This window comes from Aquarana catesbeiana, linkage group LG03 (genome assembly GCF_042186555.1).
Source record: "Aquarana catesbeiana isolate 2022-GZ linkage group LG03, ASM4218655v1, whole genome shotgun sequence".
NCBI lineage: Eukaryota > Metazoa > Chordata > Amphibia > Anura > Ranidae > Aquarana > Aquarana catesbeiana.
In genome coordinates, this window is record NC_133326.1 from 320,828,342 (window position 1) to 320,854,144 (window position 25,803).

General features: G+C 41.2%; 1 protein-coding gene across 1 annotated transcript in view; it reads left to right on the top strand.

Moving 5' to 3' along the window:
• The window catches only part of GFRA3 (GDNF family receptor alpha 3), a 70,855-nt gene extending 46,788 nt beyond the window's left edge, over positions 1–24,067 (top strand). The window contains exons 4-8 of the mRNA XM_073620426.1: positions 3,916–4,258; positions 5,424–5,530; positions 8,322–8,456; positions 18,183–18,298; positions 21,259–24,067. Of these exons, the coding sequence (XP_073476527.1) occupies positions 3,916–4,258; positions 5,424–5,530; positions 8,322–8,456; positions 18,183–18,298; positions 21,259–21,405 (848 nt within the window). The 3' untranslated portion in view covers positions 21,406–24,067. The remainder of the gene's footprint in view (positions 1–3,915; positions 4,259–5,423; positions 5,531–8,321; positions 8,457–18,182; positions 18,299–21,258) is intronic.
• The last annotated feature ends 1,736 nt before the right edge of the window (positions 24,068–25,803 follow it).

A 25,803-nucleotide genomic window follows, 5' to 3' on the forward strand; every position in this document is an offset into this window, starting at 1 on the left:
AAAGTAACTAAGGAAATGATATATATCTTTAATTTAGGTTTACGTGAACCCAATGTTTAATATTTGAAATTTCATGATATTTACCTATATAAACCCTACTGTAAAACAATGAGCTTACTTTATAGATCCTTGTAAACTTACTTTATGTATCTTTATAACATTGTATACTCAATAAACTTCTTTTGACAAGGAATATATTAAGCTAAATAGATAATTCTTGTATGATTCAGTTTCTTCAATGTCTGGAACCATAAATGAAGATTTGTGTGCGGTCATCAATAATAAATCACAAATAATTTAAGTAGTATAGCTCCAGCACATATTTATCTACAGTGTAGTGAGCAAATGTCAGAAAACCTGACCTGTGAACAAGGAAGGCATCTACATGTACATTCTGATTTTCACAACTGACTTGCGAGGTTGCTGTGTAATATCTCTTTCACACCCCAATGCACACACAAATACATGAGCCAATGTAAGTGTCAACCTTAGGTAAATATAGTATACAAATAATTCCTGTAAGCAATAAATGTAAGGAACTTAGAGCTCATTCACACCAGTTGAACAAGACACACTCAACTCAAGGACACTGAGAAAATTTTTTTTTCTATATTCCCTGTTCAAATTAAACATGTGTTGGTGCGCATTGCATAAAAATGTGGAATGCCTGCATTTTCTGCAGCACAGCGCACAACAGGTTACAAAGCTCATTAGTGCATTGCAATGTGCTGCTGTGCATGAGGCTAAATTAGAATAAGAAAATTTGAATGCTAAATAAAGTAAAAAAATACACTGCAGTGAGCTGTAAGAATACATTGCAATGTGTGCACTGTGCCCCCTAATGTGTACCCACTGATGTGAACGGGCTCTTAGAATAAAACTTCACCTCACTACTCACTGGATTATTTAAATCAAAACAGAGCATTTTCACAGCATGTCATGTTCTTGGACAATCAGCACATGCCTTGACACATTACATTACATCATGGTGATTGGATTAAATGGAACTAAAGGTAAAAATACTTACCTATGCTCCAATAGTCCAACGCCTACAAGCTCCCTTACTGGCTCCGGGATCTTCTTCCATATGCCGGTCTTTGGCCGTTTTGATTTGCCGATGCGGGATGACGTTACCCCCACGCACACGTGGTAGTAATTCATACAGGTGCATGCGCAGCTCAATGTTCTGTACATTCTGTAGAGGATTGCAAACAGGCATGTTTCTTCTGCAATAAACAGTTTGCCTGTTTGCAATTTTTTAACCTTTAATTCCTGCTTTAAGATGACTTTTCCATGTGACTATAAATGTTGGGGATTGTTCTTGACACTTATTTGAATTAAAGAAGCCACTTGGATGAGTGGTGAAACATCTTCAATATTATAAACCATGTCAAGTGGAATGCTTCTAGCTACTTTTAGCTATTTCTATTGTAGCAAAGTCCCGAGTCCCTTGAAGCCTAATGGTGACCTCCAGAGATAAGGGCAGCTGACATCCTTCTGTGTAGAGTGGGTTACAAGGCATTTTGGGTGTAATGCAAGATGAAATGGTGGGTGCAAGACACTTTTTGAATGCAAAGAGATTTTTTGTCTCTTGAACAGAACTGTGGGAGAGAGGGTTATGGCCAGGACACCCTTAAGTAGATGCAATGATTATTGGCAGAGTCCGAGACTTCAATAGGAAGACAGCTACACAGGTAAAGGTCTCCAGCTGGGCACCACTTCTGTATAGGTAGGACCGCTGTCTCTTATGGCAACAATCTTGTAGCAGTTACTAACGGTAGTTCTATTCAGCTATTGGCAACACAGTTCTCTGCTTACTCCACAGTCACTCACTGTGGATCTTCACTCAACGAGCTCCCAGTCTCTCTCACTAGACTTCAGATCCACTAGCCACTGGATCCCCTGAGCTCTTCCACTTTTAGCACTCAGTATCTTCCTTAAGCATCACCCCCCGCCTCCCTGCTGGGTCCCTGGCTTGGCACTCACAGATACTCTTCAAGCGTCACCCCTGCTGACCCACTAGGTTCCTGGCTTGGCACCCACTGATACTCCGCAAGCATAACCTCTGCTGTCCTGCTGGGTCCCTGGCTTGGCACTTGCTGAAGTTTTCCCACTTCTTCACCGTCCCCGGCTGGTGAGAAGACTGCTCTGGTACTGGCTTCAGCTTACTCACGGTGGCCTCCGGTAACAAGGTGGATGGTCCCTTAGTGGCGACAGCTTCCCCTTCTACCTCCAACCACGGCTGGTTCCCTGTCCGGCTGAACTTCTAATTCTGCTTGGACTACAAGACAGCAGTCCCAACCCTACTCTGCTTCTCCTGCTTCTGGATAGGTCTCAGACAGCCTAGCAGCCCAGGGCAGCATAACACACGTCCACCCAGACAGCCGCCCAGGTGGCACAGAACCCCAATCACCTGACTCCACCCAAATAAATAGGTACTCCCAGCAGGCAAAGGGACCAAAGAAAATCCCTGCCCATTGGCTGAGACACCTCATCCATTCATGTCTGAGCTTGCAAAGCTCCTGTCTCATCCAATGTCACCAGCATGTGCCACCCAGTGACAGATGAGAAAGGGTGCAACAAGTCCAGAGGAATCAATTGATCTCCTAACAATTGGCCAAGGCAACTATCGCCTGGCAACTAAATTTTATAGCAACCCTGCCTAAACATCAGGGTGCTACACTTTGTTTACAGATGACACAAAGCTCTGTAGTGTAATATAATCCAAAGAAGATGTTTTCAGTTCACAAGCTGATTTTGACTCATTGATCATTGTAAATAAATGTAAGGTTAAACTTTCTAGGGCTATGAAGTTCCATGTAAATAAATGTAAGCTTACACATTTCGGGTCTAAATATTTGATGGATAAGGATGTTGGTGTATGTGCAGATCTTAGACTTATTGTATATGCCAGGGGTCGGCAACCTACGGCCTGCAGGCTGCACCCGGCCCGCCTCCGCAAAATGTCCAGCCCATCAGTGCAGGTGATAAATTCACGTGCACCCAACCCGCGGACATTTTAACCCCTTCGGCATGTACGCAGGCTGGCTGGAGACCCGAACGAAGCCGGAATCAGCTTCGATCGGGTCTTAGATCTAGTAACCTGGTAGCAATGTCATGACATCACTTCCAGTTTACAGAAGACTTAAAGGCGCCAAATTTAAAAATATGGCAGTATTTAAAACAGCCAAACTTGGCATTTTGAATGCTTTTAAGTGCAAAGGAGGGTTTTGGGGTCTTATAGACCCAGGATCCCTCCATAAAGAGTACCTGTCACTGCCTATTACTGTCGCAAGGAATGTTTACATTCCTTCTGACAGCAATAAAAGTGATCACATTTTTTTTCAAAGGGACAGCATAAAAAAAAGCGCCCCATCCCTCTGTGCTTACACAACTGGGGGGGGGGGCTGTGTAATATGAAGGGGGGTAGGGGGCATATCTGATGTGCAGGGGGCTGTGTAATATGCATTGGGGCTGTGTAATGTAAAGGAGTCCAGAACTTCAGGGGGCTGTGTAATGTAAAGGGGGCCAGAGGTGTGGGGGATGGGTAATGTAAAGGGGGCCAGACGTGTGGGGGCTGTGTGATTTAAAGGGGGCCAGAGGTGCAGGGGGGTTGTGTAATGTTATCTTCATTTAGTAGCATGTGAATGTGGCCCTCCATGCATTCACATACATTGAATCCAGCTCTTAAGTGGAAAAAGGTTGCTGACCCCTGATATATGCCATTATGCCAAAAATATTTATGACAAATATTATGATATTACAGTATATTCATGAAAAGTTTATGCAGTTTAAAATGTTTGTTGTTGCAGTTTTGTTTGTTAATTACACACATTTGTAAACCAATCTTTGGTGCTTTTAGCATTGTCTACTCATCCATAATGGTCTACAGCGGTTTTCCCTCTTTCTTTCCAGAGTCTGACAAATACAGCGAGACAAATAATTGTTTAAAAGAAGCAAATATTTGCAGTACCAATAGCAGGTGCTCAAGATACAAGAGTGATTATGTAATGCACTGTGCTACCATGGATCCCAATGGCTCGTGTGACCAACAAAAATGTCACCATTATCTCCGAGAATTCTTTAAAAAAGTCCCATTGGAATTTACAAAGAGGATTTTATTTTGCCAGTGTAACCAGGAAAGTAACTGTGCAGAACGCAGGCGAAAAAACATTGTACCTGAATGTTCTTTTGAGGAAAAAGTCAAGAGAAACTGCCTGGAGCTCCGTGACACCTGTCTGAGAAATAATTTATGCAAGTGAGTTGAGCATTATATTAATAAAAAAACAATTTTCATCCTAATAACATTGTGTATACGTAAAACTGGAGAGTGCAAATCAAGTGCAGCTCTGCATAGAAACCAATCAGCTTCCATTTTTTTTTTGTCAAACCGAACAAGCTGAAGTTAGAAGCTGATTGGCTACCATGCACAGCTACACCAAATTTTGCTCTCTTCGGTTTTAGTAAATCAACCCCAGTGTCTCTACTGCACTGAAATCCCAACCAGTGTTATCAGCCATGCCCAGTTTTTCTCTTGGACTACAGAACACCTCCCTCCATGTGTTATGGAGCTAATAACAGAGTGAGGTGTTCTGAAGTCCAGGGAAAGCCAACTTAGGCAAAGCTGACAACACTTATTGGGATTTCAGTGTAGCAGTGGCACTTTGTTGTTGGCTCATATGGAAAGTTAGGAGCACACTGGGTTTCTGGTAGATCATAAGTTTTTTTTACTTTGTTTTTTTATTGTACATCCAGTGTGTTTGAAGAAACAAAAACTGTGCATATATTGCAGAGGTATACTGAATATTTTTATTACACCTGGACATACACTTTAGGAAGTATGTCTTGAGGCTTAGGCTCCATTCACATGGCCCTAATAGTGCCATAAAAATGTACTGATCAGGAACAAGAGTTTCTGCATAATGATCAGTAAATAGAAGGCGTAAAAATTATGTTGTTCTTTTTTCTTTGCCATATGTGTAGATGCATGCCCTCAGATGCACATTTTTGGATTCTCTGTTACGGATCTGAATGCATTGAATTTTTACGCACCTGTGTGAATGTTTCCATTCAAAACAATGCAGCTGCATTCAGAAAAAAGGATGTAAATTAGTTGGTTTTTTTTTTTTTTTGGACCGTGTGAATGAGGCCTAATCTGCATGTAATAACACAAACAGGATGAGGAAATTTGTAAAATGGAAGCATCTCACACATTACATAAGGGTAAACACTGCATTTAATAGCGCCACATATGTGCACTGAAATTACACAATTTCCACTTAAATCATGCAGACTTGGCAGAATTAACTGTCTTCAGGTTTTTTGTGGCGACTAACAAGGCATTACAATGTATTGTCAAGCTTTGTATCGGATGTAAGGTGCAGCTGACGTTTCTATATATTCTTCACTTAACTTTTTTTCAGATCACGTTTTCTTGACTACCAAAAGCACTGTCAGCTCCTTAAAAAAAAGGACAGATGCCCTCAAGAAAATCACAGTCAATGCATACAGTCTTACATCAGAATGATAGGTGAGATAACATTATATTTGCAAATAGTTTTTTATTTTATTTCAGGTTTCATATAATTAATTACCTGTCATAAATGTTAATATTCCTCTTTTGTCAGATGGCTTATTCTGTTAAATGATGCATAATAAAAAGGGGGTCTAAAGAACAGTCTACTAATACTTAATTGACCTACGTTGAATTTTTACTTTTTGTTATTTTTTTTCAGTTTTTCAGTTTTTTTTCTTTTGCATTTGTATTCTATAACTGCCATTTTATTATTATTTTGAATAATGAAAATAATTAAAAATGTATATTTGTATCAAACTATTATATAGTATTTTTTATGTTTATACATATGTCCTGACAGTATTGTCATATTAGAGCTTATCTTTTTCATTTAATACATTTTTATTGGTTTATTAAAGGAAATTTTGTTTCCAAAAAAAAGGTAAACACACACAGTATATAGTATTATCAACCATAGTACAAAGCAGGAGAATTTGTACACAATATGTTTTATATTCTAACAATTACAGATATGGTCTTAGGCAGCTCCTACATTAGCCAATGAAAAAAACTGATTCGATTCCCCACCCACACATTCGAGGTGGATGGGGAAATTACTCCCGCTGAGCTATTGTATTCTGACAGCTCCCCACATTTCCGCGCCGATCAGTGCTTCCGAGTATAGCCTGCAGAGCTGATCAAATCGAGAAATACTGACAGGACGGTTGTATAGAAATTGATCAGTAGATCGACTTCTGTACAACCTCTCTGATCATACATGAATCAAAATTCGGCTGGTCTCTGCTGAATTAGTGGAATTTCGATCCATGTATGGCTGGCCTTAAAGAGAGCTATCTATAACAAGTGGTTCCTACCACAAATTTTTGGTAAAGGGTATAAGATATGGTAATGGAAGGGAGGGAATAGGGGTCGACGTGCTAAGTCCAGGTCTTCCTTATCCCCAGAGAAGGGTGAAAGTAAAAAACAAAGAGAGGGGGGTAAAATAGAGAAAAATAAGGGGAGGGGTGAGATTCCTTTTTCCTTGAGGAGGGTAGAATAGGAAAGGGAAGAGGGGACCTAAATGGTTGGAAGGCCACAATATTCAGTAAATAGAACTCAATCCATGGTTCCTACACCTTCCAAATTGTTGCCATTGTGTCTTTTTGTATAACATGTAGATTTTTGCCGATCATGAATTGTGAGACCCAATGCAATGAAAGGGATCTTATGCATTTTAACATGTCATGTCCCGGGAGTTTTAAACACATTTTTCCTTTCTAAATGTCAGTGCTGCTGCAGCACTTTCTGTACATCACAGAGATGTGTCCATTCACAGACAGGATTAGAGCACCCCTCATGCATGTTTTTGAAGGAATTGGACATTTTTAGTTTCATTTTAAATACTTTAAAAAAAATCTGTGCTTCTGGCCAAATTTAAAGCGGAGTTACAGCCTGTAAAAAAAAAAAAATACTGTTGCTGCTGCCTTTTATATAAGGACACATACCTGTCCAGGGATCCCACGATGTCAGCACCCCAAGCCGGCGGATGCAGCCTTCAGGCCTCACAGCCAGTTTCCTACTGCACATGCGTGAGTCGCTTTGCACTTTTTGAATGGTCCTGTCGTCTTTTGGAACACACACAGGTCCCAGAAGGCAGCAGGGGGAAGGAGGAGGGGCCGGACATGACGCAGATCACTGTGCGGCAATCTTACCATGAAGTGGGAGCCGGTACATGTCAAAACCAAGTACCCGCTCCCCCCCCAAAAAAAAGTGCCAAATATGGCACTGGAGGAGGGGGGGGCTGCGAACAAGTTGAGCTTCCCCTTTTGGATGGAGCTCCGCTTTAATCTTTTAAACTTTTTAAAAACGCTTTTTAAGCTTTGGTACATGTTCCCCAGAGAACACCCCTTCCTGCCATTAACCAGCAGCCAAACACCCCTATCAAAATACATGAATGCCTATTGGCTGCAGTTAGTGGAGAGGGGGACTCTGGTTGCTCCAATAGGAAGCTGGCTTTGCAGGGTGCTGGCTGCATTCACATGCCACACTGTTGGGGTTCGACAAATTAGGAAGTTGCACCATTTCACTGAAAACAGAGCTCCAATGTAGCTGAGATCACCACTCAGTGCCACAAGGCAGGTGCAAAATCCCATAGTCCTAGGTACACAACAGCTATAGAAGATCACTGATCTTTAGTTCACTGATCTCCTCTGCACACTGTGAACCCACAAGTTTTTGGTCCTGAGCACTTGCAGGTTCTACACTCAAGTACAAAAGAGCATTCCTCCAATACTGCAGCAGCAGTAGAAGTGGGGAAAGAATAGGTGGGAGAATGTAGTTAGTATCATGGGCATGGGTAATAAAAGTGAAAAGGTACAGGGGGATGGGTGCCAGGTATTAGAATGAGAGGAAAGGTGAAAAGGTAGTGGTGGACAGGTTTAGGTTGGGTATTGTGTGTTTGGTTGGCAGGGAAAACATCTCTATGGGGACTGGACTAATTAACTAAACTGTTCAGAGCTGTGAGTAATTACAATAATTCTTAGAATGTGGAAGATCACCCTGTAAGAGCATCAGGTAGTCACGGTCTGAGTCTGACCACTGACTACAATTGGCAGTCAGCAGTTCTTGCAACAGACATTAGTCAAACCTACCACAGCCACCAGAACCTAGTGTCATTTTATAACAGTCCTGTGGCTGAGAAGAGATTCCATACTACTGTTATGTGACAGTGCTTGAAAGAAAGAGGCTAGGTGTTCAAATGTCTTTAAGCAATAGCATTACTGATGTTGTTTTATGTTCCGCATAGGTACTGTAATGACCCCAAACTTTATTAATAACTCGACTATGGAGACATCCCTGTGGTGCAATTGTGAAGGAAGTGGAGACCAGGAGGATGACTGCAAGAACATTCTCTCAATGTTCACATCTAACAAGTGTCTTAGTAAGTGCAAAGCTCAAATGCTACTCCAATATTTGTACTAGGTAACAAAATTCCAGAAAGTAGAGCCGGCAACTCCAATAATCCTTATTATAGGTTTATTGATACATGAAAGTGAGTAAAAAATACAAGGGCTTACGTGTTTCGGCAAACAAGCCTTGGTCACAATAAAAATTTTAAGATAAAAAACAAGACATATTTTCACAAATAAACTCCACCTTCTAAGTGATTAACTTAATAAATCACATAATAAAAAGAATCAACAGATCAGGTGTAGCAATTAGTAAATCAGTGATGAAAGACTTATTGTGGCAATGGATATATAAGACATAAATCTGGACAGTCATCTAAATAAAAGAAGATAAAATAAACAAAAGATACACCATTAAAGATACTAATTTGAGAAATAGATTTACATCATACGAGAGTTTAAACCAGTGGGCATCCTGGTCTGGAGGCTAAAAATCCACCACACCTCTAGGAGCGGTGAATGTCCCCACCCCTAGGTGATTTTTTAACATTTTCCAAGCCACAAAAGGCAAATGATCTCATGTTGCCAGAGTGTACATACTTAAAATGCTTGGATACATTTTATCTTTGGCATAAGAAGCTCCATGGAAATGTTAATCCATACTAGGTAGTTTTACATTTCATTAATTGTATTTTATAAAGACTATTAAATTAACAAAATAAAGAGGTGCCATGAATTGTAGTTGGCTGGATGGGGACCGTGTTGTTTCCGCTAGAGAAGTCTGGGGTTTTCAATGCATACCTGCGCTTGAATGCCTTTGATCTGCCTCTGCTATGAATAAAGGTTAAAAGAAAAAAACAAGAAAATAAGGAAAGAACAGAAATGTCCAATGTTTATATACAATTATGTCATTATGGAATTCACACTTTTTATTAGACTTCAAAGGTGGAAACATGTCATACTTATGCCCCGTACACACGGTCGGATTTTCCGATGGAAAATGTCCGATCGGAGCGTGTTGTCGGAAATTCCGACCGTGTGTGGGCTCCATCGGACATTTTCCCTCGGATTTTCTGACACACAAAGTTGGAGAGCAGGAGATAAGATTTTCCGACAACAAAATCCGATCGCATCAATTCCGACCGTGTGTGGCCTGTTCCGACACGCATGCTCAGAAGAAATTCCGGCACGGAACAGCTTGTTCTGGTAAACTTAGCGTTCGCAATGGATACTGCACTTTCGTCACGCTGCAATGTAAAAAATGGTTTAATACAGCGCACTCTCTTCTTCTTTATAATGTGACAAGAATTAAGTAGTTTTGCTGCTCATATTCACACACACTTCTCACAAAGTTTTATTTTTGTTTTTTTATTGGGATTCCCTGAATATATTGTTATTAGTTGTCACATCTGACAGAATTTTTTTTTTTTATTTAATTTTTTGGGGGATTTTAAGCCTTTTTTTTTTTTAATTTAATGTTTGTATTTTTTACAAGGCTGATCTTTGTTCAATGTTATTTTTATTTTTACTCCAGAATATTTTTGTGTGTGTTTTGTGTATCAAGTTACCCCAACACCATTGATATCTTTTATTATTTAATCTCAAGGAGATTGTTTGTTGTTGGTGTCCCTTGTTCATTTCACATTGTATATTTGAAATGTACCTGAATCCTCACAAAAAAACTGTCATTTTTGAAGTAAAACACATAGGAGAGTATAATTCAAAACAAAAATCCTTTATTAAGGGCTCAGAACCAAACAAAGAGTTAGGCAACACTGGATCAACATTAGAAATTAGCGAAGCCTGGGACCCCCATGGCAGACATCAATTCTTGAACACCAATATTGGTGGCCTGAGGAGTCCATATGTAAGGGAGGGCAGTCTGGTCCAGAATTCGCAGAGATCTGGAAAGCAGCAGATGACATCTGTGTCCCCAGGCTGTGGTACCACAAGAGGCTGCATTTTTTGGCCGACCAGACTGGATCCAGGGTCCTCACTTTCTGGTCTTCCTTCCACGCTTCCTTCCCGGCTGTGGCTGTGCTGTTGGAGATGTGGCAGGAGGAGGAGTAGGACCTGGAGGAGGACTGGGAGGACCTGGAGGAGAAGGAGGAGGAGGAGGAGGACCTGCAGGAGGAGGAGGAGGACCATCGCAAAGGTGTGTCTGAGCTGTAATTTGGCCCCTCATACCTTTATTAAAAGCCTCCAATATGAGCGACTCACACTTGGCTTGTTGTCCCTCCTCCATCCTCTGCATTTTATATGCAATGACGGCAGCAATGTCCTCCTCCATGGTGTGTGGTGCTCCCAGGACCTCTGTAGCCCTCCAAAAGAGACCTCTGGCAGCCTCCTCTAGGGCACTCCTCCTCCTGCCACTTTCTCTTTCCAGGGGGAGTGGAGGGACCTGCAGATCAGCCAGCCAGCTCGGCCCGGCCACCTCCTGGCTGAGACTTCCCTGTGTATGAAAAAGGGACATGGTTTTAGTTTTTGCTTCATCAATCACAATCCTAAATTAGTACTCCCAACTAACATCTAGGTAACATCATTGATTGGACAAGCAGAAATATTTCGAGGAATGCTATACCTGGCTCAATCTGGGCTCCTCCACATGCGGCCTGGAAGGCCCAGGTTGGGCGTCAGAAGCCTCAGCCGGGGGGGAAGGAAGCGTGGAAGGAAGACTGGAGAGGGATGACCTGGGTTCAGTCTGGACTGCCAGAAAATACAGCCTGTCATAGTACAACATCCTGGGGACATAGATGTCATCTGCTGCTCCGGATCTCTGTGAATCCAGGACCTTCTTGCACTCCCTCAGATATGTGCTCCTCAGGCCACCAATTAAGATCTATAAATAGGTGATGTCTGTCGTGGGGATCACCTGCTTCACAATTTCACACAATTGCTCCAGTGCTGCCTTCCTCTTTGCTTGGTTCTTGAAATGTGGGTGTTTAATCTCCCACAGACATGGCAGCTCCCTTAACATATCTAGGAATACTGACATGAAGTCATTATCTGTCATTAGCATATCCATGTTCACTGCAAGACACAACACAAGACAAAGCCTAATGTCAGACAAAACTCTCCTAATCTTGTTACAATATAGGCCTCAATCTAGAAGCAGTATAGGCACAAGTTTGTCTCTTACCTTCGTTGTTACGATCGGCGCGTCCAATGCTCCTTCCTCCGCTCACAGATCGTACGTACTACGCACGCGTGTTACGCTTTATACACACTGCGCATGTGTGTAACTCCGCCTGCCCCTGACGTTCTTTCTATTCTATTCCCCGCCCCTTTTCGTTTGGCGCAGTGGGGGAAGAGCACATGGCGGAGTCACAGCAGGTGCGTGATAATTACAGGAACGAGGAGGATGAAAGCCCGGATCCGGACACGTCCCGATCCAGAAGGAGACGTTTTAAGGCCACAAATATGTCCTTTGGGGAGATGTTGGAGATGGTCGACATCATGAAGAAGGCCGACTATGATGGAAAGTATGGGCCTTACCCCAACCCCAATATCAGAAAGGCAAAGATCATGGCGAAAGTGGTCAAAAGTCTTCACAAGAATTTCAGGGGTACGAAGATCGAAAGATCAGCTTAGGAAGCGGTGGTCAGACCTGAAATTAAGAGAGCCCGAGCAGTACAGAAAGATCCAGAGAGTGCTGTAAAAAAGTAAGTAGTTGTGCTGTGTTCCTATTCTTTTTGTCTTTATTACGTTCGTGCTGCTCCATGTGCTTTTCTTAATTGTACAGTTAAAAAGGGCAACTTTAATGTTCATGGGCCCATTATTCGTTCGTATCAAACATTTTTCTTTGGCCTCTAAAACACCATTGTTTAGGCCATATGCATTTTCCCACATTTTTAAGGGCCTACTTGGATGCCAAATATTTGTTTGTGTAGATGGGTTTGTTACTAGAATGAAATGCAAACTAGATTCTGTGTAAGGAGAGGACACTGAGCAGCTGTTTTCACATCTGGACACTGGAGCACTAGTGTGGGACACAAGAACACCATTTTTATTAGGGGGCCACAAAGGTGCTCCAGTGTATACTATAGGGGGGTCTCCATCTGTGAAGCTTGTACTAAACAGGTAAAGTATTGCAGCTTGACAAAGGCCAATAAAAAAACTACATCTTGGAACTCGGCTAAAATTGACAATTGTACACCACTTCCAAGCAATGTTTCCTATTTATAGTTCTGCCATCAAATATCTGTGTGCTAATTATACCATTTTTGTTTTACATAGGGGAGAAAAGACTTGGAGGACACCCATCATCCGAGGAGACCACAGACCCCTCACCTATGGAAGAAGGTGAAATACCACCAACACAAGCTGAGCAGGAGGAAGATGTGGTGGAAATTGGCACCACAACAGGTGAGTGTCTGCGACCACAGATTCAGGTAAGAGATGGATGCCGGCAGATTTTTGATACCTGTTTTTGTTTGGTTTCTCTCTTTTTAGGTGATCGTGATCCAGATCCTTTCACATCAGAAAGTGCCCAGATCCTGATCAGGGAGATCATGGGGTGTAATGTCGAATTGCAAAACATCCAGAAAAAAATAAATGATGTGATTCAAAAAAATAATAACATCATTGATGTTTTGGGGCAAATTTAAAACCCCACAAAATCACTTTTTTTATTGTGGTCCAATCTTTTAAATATTTTTGCAATGTTTTGAAAAGCCAAATTTGGAGGATGCACACAGTGTGCCAACATGTGCTATCTGCCATCACGGGAGATCAATGGACGCGTTTTGGGGGTGCAACCCCTTCCTCAATTATAAAGTAGTGGTGAGGAAGGGCTTGCTCCCCCAAAACACGTCCCTTGATCCCCCGTGATCCCCCACATGTTGCCATTCGTAAATTGTTGTGCATCTTCCAAATTTGGCTTTTCCAGGGGTGATTTCCCCCCATCTGAACGCAATATCAAACACAGTTCTTAAATACTGATGTCTGATATTGCCTTCAGGTTTTACCAACTTTGTAAGTTCAAGTTTTTTGTTTTTCTTGTTGGTTTTACACAGGCCTGTTTTATCGTAAATGGACATTTCTATTTTTGATAATGCCACCCCAAAAATTGTTATACAACAAACATGTTGGTTTGTTTTAAAAACCTTTGTGATTGTGCAGGTACATGGGATTGTGCAGGTATAAAAAAGTTGGTTAATCAAGAATGTGTGGATTATTGTCTCAACACTACAACACTTTTGGGGTGATGTAATTGCTGTTTTCAGCAAAAATGGGGGTTATTTCCTAAGGGCAAATCCTCTTTGCACTACAAGTGCAGGTTCAGTGCAGTTGCAAGTGCACTTGTAGTGAAATGTGTTTTTGCATTTACTAAATAACAGCCAACAGTGCTTTGTATAAGGTTACACAATCACGCCATTTTCTGCACTCAAAACATTTCTGTCAGGGTCAGCTAAAACAAACACAAGCAGTAAATGTCCACAAAGAATTTCTTTTTTTGTTTTATTATAAAAAGGCTTCACAGATTTGCTGGCATATTGATAGCCCCCCTACCCGCAAAGAACTCCAGGTAGCGTAACCGGACATCACGGGCACTCAGGGAGGGCAAGCCAGGACGGACGCTTTCAAGCGCCGTCAGTGTGGTTTGATGTATCATTCCAGCCTCAGGCCCAACTGAGCCAGCATAGTTGGCCGAATGTTTCCTTAAAAAGTTATGGAGAACACAGCACGCAAGTATAATATGGTTCAGTTTATACTCCGCCATATGGATGGGTGTCAGAAATAGGCGGAACCGGCTGGCCAGGATTCCAAATGTGTTCTCCACCACTCTTCGGGCTCTGGCCAGCCAGTAATTAGAAACCCTCTGTTCCGGGGTGAGGGTCCTCATTGGGAATGGCCGCATCAGGTGGTCCCCCAGCGCAAACACTTCATCAGCAACGAACACAAATGGGAGTCCTTCAACATTGTCCTCTGGAGGTGGCAAGTCCAAGCTGCCATTCTGGAGACGCCTGTAAAACTCCGTCTGGGCGATGACTCCACCATCGGACATCCGGCCATTCTTCCCCACGTCCACATACAGGAAGTCGTTATTAGCCGACACCACCGCCAACATCACTATACTATTGAACCCCTTATAGTTGAAATAGTACGACCCCGACTTGGGTGGTGGGACGATGTGGACGTGTTTCCCATCAATTGCCCCTCCGCAGTTAGGAAAGTCCCACCGCTGGGCAAAGTGGGAGGCCACAGTCTGCCATTCCTGTGGCGTGGAAGGAAACTGTTGAGGAAAAAACAATAAACATTACTATTTTTGATCAGAAACATGGCAAGCAGATTAGGCACAAACATTATGGGGCAACCTCCAGATAGCATTTATTAAGGGGAATTTAACAACGCCAAAGTATAAGGTACACCTATCATATTCCCCCTCCCCCCCCCTCTCATGGGCCATTTCTAACATTATAGGGGTGTGTGGAAATCTTGGACAGGTAACCCTCTTCACGTCATTGAGAGATGAATGCCTAAATACAGGGTATTACTTGGAAAAGCCCCTCCTTAGTTACACTATTGGCAGCCCACTGGACAGGTAAGAAGTGTCATAATACAAAGATATGAATACACACTGTACACATTTGAGGACATTTGGACATTCTGCTATTACCTATCAAGATAATAATAGGATACAAAAACTTTAAACAGTACCATTTGAAAGTATACAGGCAGGCCCTTGCACTACATGCTTTGGGGAATTCATCCATAAATATGACCACAAAAGAGATGGGTATAGTGTGTATGGGTTTGGCAAAGTCAGCAGATAGATGATTGAGGATAGATAGAGAATTGGGATCAGCTGACTTAGCAGTTGGGGGAGGGAGAGTTACATAAAATTATTTGGGGACACCACCAAAAAAAAGCCTCTGCCACTCTGCCTGAAGTTAAAGCAAAAATAACATTTCAAAACATTTTAGGGGGTGTTTGGGGTAAAGCACTACTATGGAGCAGAAAAAATACATTGTTAAGTGACTACATGAGGTGAATATAGGGCCAGGAGACACCATGCTGGGGAGGTTATTGAAGGGCAAATATGTATGAAGGACCTAAAATAATAATTACATAAAAATCCAGCATGCATGAGAACAAAGGGGACATTCACAGCATATTCCAATCATGGTAATTAGGGAATGAGGAAAGAAATACAAATATTAGCAAACATTCAATACAATAAAATGTGATATTAAAGGATAAAAATCTTACCTTCATATACTCCTTCTGCAGGACCTGGATGATGGCAGAACAGGTCTCTGGGATAATGATACCCAGAGCCTGGGGGGAGATGCCTGTCGAGAACGTCAAGTCCTGCAGACTTCTCCCTGTCGCCAAATACCGCAGGGTAGCGACCAACCTCTGCTCCGGAGTGATGGCTTGCCTCATGCAGGTATCCTGCCTGCTGATATAGGGGGTCAGCAAAGCCAACAGACGGTGAAACACGGGGTCCGTCATCCCGAGAAAGTTCCTGAAATCATCAGGATTATTCTCACGGATCTCACGGAGCAAAGGCATATGAGAGAACTGGTCACGCTGAAGCAACCAATTCTTGGTCCATGAACTCCTCCCCACCCTGTTCATGGACTGGACTTGTGTCAAGGTCAGGACCCCAACACCAAGCCCCCGCACAGCACGAACTCTACGAGGAGTACGCATACGCAACATGGCTAGAAAATGGTCGGCTGCTCAGAACGAAGTAACAGAATGCACTGAAGAACCGCAAGGCCTGTGAAGAACGACCTGAAAAACAGTAACGAACGAACAAGAATACAATGACTAAAGTCACGCGGAACTTGCTTGCACGCAGTGAAGAGCAGATACAAACCCACAAGCACAAACTGAACGGCAGAAAACGATCTGATAACCACGAGTCTGAAAAAGCGCGAATCGTCTCTCACCAAACTTTTACTAACACGAGATTAGCAAAAGGAGCCCAAAGGGTGCCGCGCTTGGTTCTGAACCGGCCTTTTCTAGTCTCGTCGTACGTGGTGTACGTGACCGCGTGGTTGGCGATCGGAAATTCTGACAACTTTGTGCGACCGTGTGTAGACAAAACAAGTTTGAGCCAACATCCGTTGGAAAAAATCCTAGGATTTTGTTGTCGGAATGTCCGAACAAAGTCCGACCGTGTGTACGCCCTATTAGAGGGCTGGTGAAATCTGTTGAAAGCTTAGAGTACATCAGGAAGGAGGAAAGGGCGGCACAGTGGTGTAGTGGGTAAAAAGGGGTGCTGGTTCGAATCCCAACCATGACACTACCTGCCTGGAGTTTGCATGTTCTCCCTGTACCTTTGTGGGTTTCCTCCCACACATTCCAAAGACATGCTGGTAGGTTAATTGGCTTCTGTCCAAAATTGGCCCTAGTATATGAATATGAGTTGGGGACCTTGGATTGTGGGCTCCTTGAGGGTAGGGACCGATGTGAATGTGCAATGTATGTGTGGAGCACTGCGTAAATTGACGGCGCTATATGGGTATCTTAAATAAATAATGATATAATAGATGAGCATCTTAATGAGACACAATGTACAGGGATAGGGACAATTGTAGACACTCACTCAGGTTGAATTGGATGGACTGGTGTCTTTATTCAACCTTACTATGTAACTACGTAAAGGGGAAAATCCCTGTAGACCTATCTTGCCATGACTTCAGCTAGAGGATTAGAGCATATTCTTAGATGCTGAAAATACTCATGCAGTTAGAAATTGGATGACCTCTAAGAAGCACCATAGTAGCTGTTATGTGTATTTCATTTTTCTATCTATTTTTCTTTTACCTCTATTATTTTCTGTGGATCTTTTTAAACAAAGACAATATAATCAAGCCAGTAAACAAAATCTGACTGCTCTGTAGGTCTAAAGATGGCCATACACACATATGTTTTTTCATTCAGCCTTTGGGCTGAAAAAACAAATCTGACAGACTCCTCTATCCACAATCAATGGCACCACCAACTGTCAAGATACCCAAACAGTGACTACAACCGATTGGATGCAGGCACTGTTTGGTTGACAATTATCTACATGGCTCCTTCGCGAGTGTGCTGATCGGGCCACCCACAGAGTGAACTTTGGCTGGTTCATCAGTAACTGGCCGAAATTAGCTTAACACATGGCTAGGTAGCCAGCCTTACACTGCACCAACTTAAGTCCACCTATTACTTAAAACACCTATAGTTTACTATGATTATACATGATTTCCTGTACAATGCATTTTTGGAGATTACAAAAAATAAAAAAATCACCTGAAAATGCAAAACACTCCAGCAAGATATTTTACTATTTAAACTGAAGCAAGACAATTGTTTTCCAAATTGAAGCATTTGCCTATTAAAAATGCAAAGGTATACATTCAAAAGCATTAAATTGGCATTGCAATTAAATCCTTTAACAAATCACTTTCTTATATGAATAATACCATTTAATAAAGTCACATGTGAATACAAAATTTAGAGCAGATATTTGTGTTGCTTATTGGGTAGAGTTGAGCATTAATCATGTCCGCTAATAACGAGTTCATGTATGGTTGCAAAGCACTGCTCATGGCTGATAGATATGTGCTTAGCCAGCAAATGGCTTGCATGGTAAATGCAGTTGCTATACTGTCAAAAACTTTTCCATGTCAAACATTAGGCTGTAGTTGCCTGAGTCATTTTGTTCATCTAAATTTAAAAAATATTTCTAAATCCAGAGAAAGAAATGATGCTTGACAAACACCTAAAAGTGATATATTTGTTTCTGCATCTTCTTTCAGAAAGCGCAATTAAGATGGAGCTTAATAACAGCAATGCAATAGATATGGATTCTGAGCTAGAAAATCCATTCACAGATAAGGATTCCGTTCCGCCAGTTTTTCAGTCAATTAATGAGGTGAGAGATCAATTTTGCATAAAAAATTTATTCTTTTTGAGTGTTATTTATAAGATGTGGCCACTTTTTAATATCCGAAAGGGATTACACATGTGGCATTATACATTTTACATTAGGACTTTCATTCTCTGTGTAAGGTTGTCAGGGTTCTATGTCACTCTGGGTTATATGCAGCTAGCTTCAGGCTATAGGACAATGGCAAAAAAAGCTGCTGACACATTCCCCATAAAACTTATCCCTCTTTTTTTTGCTAGTATCGTTGGGTGATGGATCTTTTCTCTTTGCTGAGAAAATCTTACCTCCTAAAATGGAAGCTTTTATTTCTTTCTGTGAATCTTTTTCCATGTTGATTATTCTATCCAGACTTGGCTGCACCATAGCTAGTTTTCTGCAGCTTCCAGAATCATTGCTTGGCAGTGTCTTGGGGGACTGCATGTGGACCCCGCCACATGGAAGATGTGGGGCTGGACTGTAATGTTGCTTTCAATCATGGATAATGCTGTGGGTCCAGTGCTGCAGGGTGAGCAGGGTGGGCTCTGCACCAGAACTCCTGTGGAGGTATACTCATCGTAGAGGGGGAATCCAGGAAGAGGTTAAATCCCCATTATTTCTGTGGCTGATTGGTGAGAACACTGTGGAAGCTCTTTAAACATTCATACCAGGATGCCCCAGTTGTTTTTTTCACTTAGGGGTATTCCCACTGCTGTTTCTTTGTGGAGTGCAGTGAGTTTTGGATGACAACGGTTAACATTTTGGCACCCTTGTTATGTATGGAACCTTGTCGTACTGGAGGGCACCTGCAGTTCGCACTGTTGCTCCTGATTCTATTATACTAAGTGGCTCTCTACTGCACCCATTCAGCAAGGCGCCTTGGCATGTGCATAGCCTGTGGTGCATACAGAACCTGTGTGGTATCTCGGGTTAGAGGCAGGTTGTGCACGTCCTTCCCCACCACTTTGGATTTCAGATGCCAACCAATGCACATCTCCTGGTCCTCTTGACCACAATATTAGCTGTGATGCTTTGTGTTCTGGAGTCATGGCCTACACGTGCTTGCTCTGTGGTTAAGGGTCAAGATGCCCTATAATCTGATGGCATCCCAATTCTAACTCTGTCTTCCTCCCTGGCCTTCAGCCATGCCAGACTCCTCCCTCCTTTCCAGGGAGAATATTTCTGCTACAATGTCTGAGTTCATGGGCCTTGTCAAGACCATAGACAGTAGAGGATTACAAATATTGCCCTTTAGCCTCCCCTCCTAGCTCAATTTTTGACTTTGCCATTGATCACAAAGTGGTTTCTGAGAAGACGGTAGATAATACAGAAGAGGATCCCTCGCCCTCAGAGGCATTGGATTAAGAGGACACTTCTAGTACAGATATTCCTTCCAAGCTAAACAAAACTATAGCTACTGTTACTGACACTGTATGCTCTTGTCTAATGTTGGAACAGGCTCTGCTCACCCCAGGGAGTCCAGTAAGGGATCTTCAAAAATCATGGTTTATTTACTTGTTGAGCTTGTCCTGTGTGAGGACTGGCCTCTCCCTGAGAACATTTTCTTTCCTCCAAAGCTTTTCACACAACAGTATCCTATTCTCCGTAAGTGGGCACTTCCTAGGGTAAATTCTGCCATTTCCAGCCCTAATCACAGTTCTTTAAAGTCCACTTCCAGGAAAAATAGAAATTCTCCCTAGCAGTGGGGCTGCACTCACACTGCAAGAGTTAAATACTCTTTTAGGTTTAGGGGACAGGAAAAGCAGCTTTACTTGCCCGATCCTCCGCTTCCCTGGCAGACAGGGATTCCCTATGCTCTGAGAGGTGGACTGTTTCTCTGAGTCCTCTTGTCCATTGCAAGGCTATAGGTTCTGCATCAGTCTTAATGTTGCCAGAGGGCATCTGACCACCAGAGCATGGAGGAGAAGAGTCTGGGCAAACTCATTCACTGTCTGGAGGAGCAGAGGATCAGATAAGTAAGACTGTTTTTCCGATCACATTAGCCTAGACATTAACAAACTTTTAACCTTTGCAGCAGGGGCGTTGTTAGGTCTACAAAAGATCTGGGGCTAGAGCCATAGCAGCGAAGTAAAGAAAGTCATACGCTTGGGCGGGCATACACATGTATATAATGTGTGCGTGTGTCATGTTACCTGCCACAAGATGCAGATTGTTACATTCAGAGAGGCTAGTGTATATAGAAGACAGGCTAGTGTATACAGAGAGGCTGGGAATACAGAGAGGAGAGTGGCTAGGTATACAGGGAAGCTAGAGTATACAGTTATTGCATTCTAGGGTAGCAAAGCAAATTGTATTGTGCTAAATGATTTTTTGCCTGGCAGTTATTTGCAGTAATGCATGAACAATATGAAATATTTTTTTCAGTCTTTTATTCTTATTTCTATATATACATTTGTGTTAACCTTTAGCTATCCTATTTTTGCACCCTTGCTGTTTCTATTATATAGGCAGAACATGTACTAGGTCCCAGGAGCTGCTGAGGGCTTAACAATTGCTTATGTTATATAAAATATGACAATGACTGCATATAACTATAGCATACCTCCCAAGTTTTTGAGATGGGAACAGGGAACACCTATTAGCAAAAGTATGTAAGCAAAGGACACACACCCTGCCACACCCCCTTAAAGGAGAATTATACAAAAAATGCTTTTTTTTACCACTACTATTTCTTTATATTGGCTTTTGAAGTTTACAAATGCAGCAATTTAGAAATTGAATGAAAGGTTTAACACTGGGAAATACTTTTTGAAAGATAAATAGTACATTTTATATACAACTATATAGACCAGACCAAAAAAAGGGACAAATGAGATGGAAAGAGGGACAGGGGAACTTTGTTCCAAATCAGGCATAGTCCTTTGAAATCAGGGACAGTTGGGAGCTATGCTATAGTGTTGCTTGTGGTGATAAGGTATATTATTTATTTGTATTGTACCATTCCGCAGGTGGAAGAAGGACGCACCATGCAAGTCCTTCCTGTCAAAACAAAACAGGCATCAAATACAGCATCTGGAGGTCCATCTCTGAATACAGCTTTGACGCTGCTGGGTACAACATTGTTTATCGTTTTGAAAGTTATGCTATCTATATGAGCTTAGAGACACTGCTTCTAAGATGAATGCTACAGAACAATCATTATGGACATGTTGGTTTTGGCTCTCCATCTGGGTTAGAAAGAAACACCTGGAAAATTCATCAGTATATGAGCTGTGTTTTTCAACCTTGTACTAATTCACTGCAGACGAAGACATGGAGATCAACTGGCTTGTGTCAACAACTAATGGCCACCCATGTCAATGACTTGTGAAAAGCAAGACTCCTAGAGAAGGTGTGGAGTGGCCATATATTATTTGTGTTCTACTGTAGCCAGTACACTGCTAGGACCTGGCAGGCAGCTTGTCTTACATTTACACTGACTGGTAATTCTACTAGAAGGAAGGTGATGCAACAGGAACATTTATGGACACTGTGTTGATCTACAAAAGAGCTGAATCCTGTTCTGCTTCTGTAATTTCAGGCTGTACTTCCTAATATTAATCATATAACCTGTAGACATCTATCAATTGTAAAAACTGAGACAGAAACATCCGTGTAATTTTCCTACATCACACTAGAAGGCTAAATATTATGTGACTTTTAAGGTTGGGTTCACATCTGTGCGGTGCACTAGTACACTAGTGTTGCCGTATGCTTTTATGTATGTTACCAGCACTGCTTTAGGGCAGCTCATTTATCTGAATGGGTTGCCTACCACATCTAAATCACACCTAGGAAGTGCATGACTCTTTTTTTTTTTTAATTGCTCCACACCAAAACAAATGATACTTTATTACCATTAATTTTGTCACACCGTTTCTCACGCACTTTAGCAAGGTGCATTACGGTTCCATTAAAATGCTTGCGATTTTGAGCATGTTCCTGCATTGCACAAGTGTGAACAGTCTAAATATGTCCAAGACAGTGTTAGTTGTCTTTTGACAAATTGCAGTAATATTTCTTTTCTGCTCTGAAACCTCTGGAAAGGAACTATAGGTGGCTACAGACCTCAGATGACAGCTGACTGTGCATGTATGATCTGGCTATAATATTTCTTCTACAAACAGTTTTTCATTCTAAAAACATTTAGAATTCTGGGGTGAATGATGGCATACAGACAGAAGAATGTTGTCACATACCTGCAGCATCTTCTAATACCCTAAATTTGCTGTAAAATGCTAGGCCTTTCTCACAAGCAAAGCTGTGAATCGTTCCTATTAGCCCTTCACTATAATGGGTTGCCTTACTGGCAAATGGAAATGTGCAGCAGACAAAAAGGGACTTCCTTCTGGAAATGCAACAAATTTAACTGGTAAGTGGCCCAGCTTTCAGACATGAAAGAGGCTGTTTTAGGTTTCTGCAGGTACCACTACTACTGTGTCTTACCTACAGTTTTTTTTTATGACAGATTACCTTTAAAGTGTATGCAAATCCTAAATGTATTTTTCAATATGCTTGGCAACATATCTCATGATATACAGTTTTCTTAAGCAAATATGTTTTTGTTGATCTGTTTGCTATTTGGATATCCTATCAGTATCAGCACTTACTGTTGCAGGCTTACATTGCTAAAGCTGGCCACGCATTTGTTTTGATCACAGCGACAATAAAGTTTGAAGGAGCAGGATGGAATTTTTTTTTCAAATGAACAAATTGCTAACAGTGTGTGTGGTATTCGTTCTAAAGTCAAATGCTAAAAGCAAATCAAATTTTGAAGTACTTCTGAACAAGTTTGGTCAAGTCATCGAATGTACTGAGAATTTTTCGTACACGTCTTCATACGAAGAATGAAGAATTTTCATTTGTTCAAAATCACACACTATATGGATAGCTTTAGCCATTGCCTTGCAATTAGCAGCAGCGTTGTCAGCCTGTTGGCCTAGTTGGCCATTTGGTTGCTTAGCATGTTTATTAAATCCGGATAATAAACTTTGCAACCATTTTACAAAAAAAAAAATTTGAGAGATTTGTATACAGTGGGATATTTTTTTGGGGGGGGAGGGGTTTACATACACTTTAATCAGCATAAAATGCTGGGTGGATGCTGTCAGCATTATTTATTCTATTTGATTTTAACTGTCATATATCTGCTAAATTCATAGGGTAGGTTTAAATACTGTTCAAAAGATTAGATTTCTTAAAAATATTACAGAAAACAACATAGTGGAAGCAAGTGTTTGCGTCATTTTATTATCGTTTAAAATTAGAACTGTTTCACTCAATATTACCCAATCAGATTTAAACGTGCAGCAAAAGAAAGGACAGGATACTCCGATTGGCTAAGAGACTATAGAAAACAATTTTAATTTCAGACACGGTGATAAAGAAGCTCTTATATACTAATATACTGCAATATGATACTGACTTTACTTGCTGTTATCTGTCTACAGCCTGCTTTGTAACATCTTAATAGCTTCACTTTACATGGAGTGGTTATATTTCCTAAAATATATATTTACTAAAATGCATAGTTTAATTTGGATTATTGTCACACGAATCCTATACTATGAAATCTTTCTGTTTTAACACACTTACATGTTAAATATGGTAATATTAGCTTCTTATTATATGGAAGTAATATGTGCAATAAACTATTGTATATGTAAATTATAATGTATGTGTAATATCAATATGCGGAAAATTAAAACAAAACAAAAAGGAAAAAAAATCACATATTCTTCAGTATAAATGATATTGTGCTTTCAGTTGCTGAAACCCTAAATAAAATATGTATATTTAGTTATAACAGTGTTTGGAGATTTGTTATGGATGAAAAACATTGCCATATTGCTAAAAAAATGGATAATAAAATTCAACAGTTTAAAGGAGTTGTAAAGGCAAAAGGTTTTTTATCTTAATGCATTCTATGCATTAAGATAAAAAACCTTCTGTGTGTAGCAGCACCCCCTAATTACTTACCTTAGCCCCTTCTCTCCAGTAATGTCCACTGATGTCTAAGCCGTCCAGTACTCTCCTCCTGATTGGCTGAGACACAGCAGTGGCGCCATTGGCTCCCGTGGCTGTCAATCAAAGTCAGTCAGCCAATCAGGGGAGAAAGGGGCAGGATCAGGTTGAGGCACCGTGTCTAAATGGACACAGAGAGCTCTGACTCGGCTCGGGTGCCCCCATAGAAAGCTGCTGGCTGAGGGGGCACTCAACAGGAGGGAGGGGCCAGGAGCAGCAAAGCAGGACCCAAGAAGAGGAGGATCCAGGTTGCTCTGTGCAAAACCAACTGCACCAACTTTACAATCACTTTAAGCCATTCAATATAAACCAGAAGATACCATTCTATAATATAAAAATGGTAGATAGATAGATAGATAGATAGATAGATAGATAGATAGATAGATAGATAGATAGATAGAGCGTATATAGTTAATGTTAATTCAAGTTATATTGAAAATCATTTTCTTTTCTAAAGTAAATCATTATTCACATAGTCAAGAGGTTTAAGCTATTAAATCATACCCAATACCCATGGGCCTGTTAGTGTTGTTTAAAACTGACTGTAGAATAGCTGATATTGGTCATCTTTATTCTTATTCCAATGGTATTTATTTGCATACCTGACTCTGATTAATCATATTTTTACACAACACAATACACATAATGAGATACTAGTACCATTAGTACCATTTACAGATTATGGACATTGTACAGCAATTAGTGGACCTCCAGCTGTTGCAAAACTACAAGTCCCATCATGCCTCTGCCTCTGGGTGTCATGCTTGTGGCTGTCAGAGTCTTGCTATGCCTCATGGGACTTGTAGTTCTGCAACAGCTGGAGGTCTGCTAATTGCATATCCCTGTTGTACAGGTTTGGTATGAGATGTTGTTTTTTTAATCCATGAGAACAATTTTTAGATATCTTCTTGTAAACTATTTGCCATAACAAATGCTCCAACCAATGTAGCCTCAAAGTATATTTAAATTCAAAACGTTATTTTATCTTTATAGTGGTTAGGGATTAAAACATCTTTCGGGTTTTTATTGCTGTCTTTGTCGCCATTAAGGAGATTTACCCTCCGTATTTGTCCTGGTGAACTTTATCACAGAGAATGAAAGTGTGAGAAAACCCCAAATTTGAGTTGTTACCAGAAAATCTTCCATTGGGGCACTAGTTCTGATGACCACTGTACTCCTACTATGGAGAGATTTCCTTGCATGTCCTGTTCTGGCTATAGGACAGGAAGTAAAGGTATCTCCCGAATGTGATCTGGATGTCAAAAAGAAATCTGACAGGGGTTAAAACCCTCCCCTACTCTGACGGGAAAACGGAAAATTGTATACTCACCTTTCCGTAATTTTCCTTTCCTGTCGCATCTTCATGGCAGCATACACGTTGGGTTGTGACTCCGCCTCCACAACCTGATAGGACCACATAGCTATAAATTAGAGAGTAGACACCTGCCCCAGTATTCTCTGTAAATATATACACATGTCACCTTAGAGGG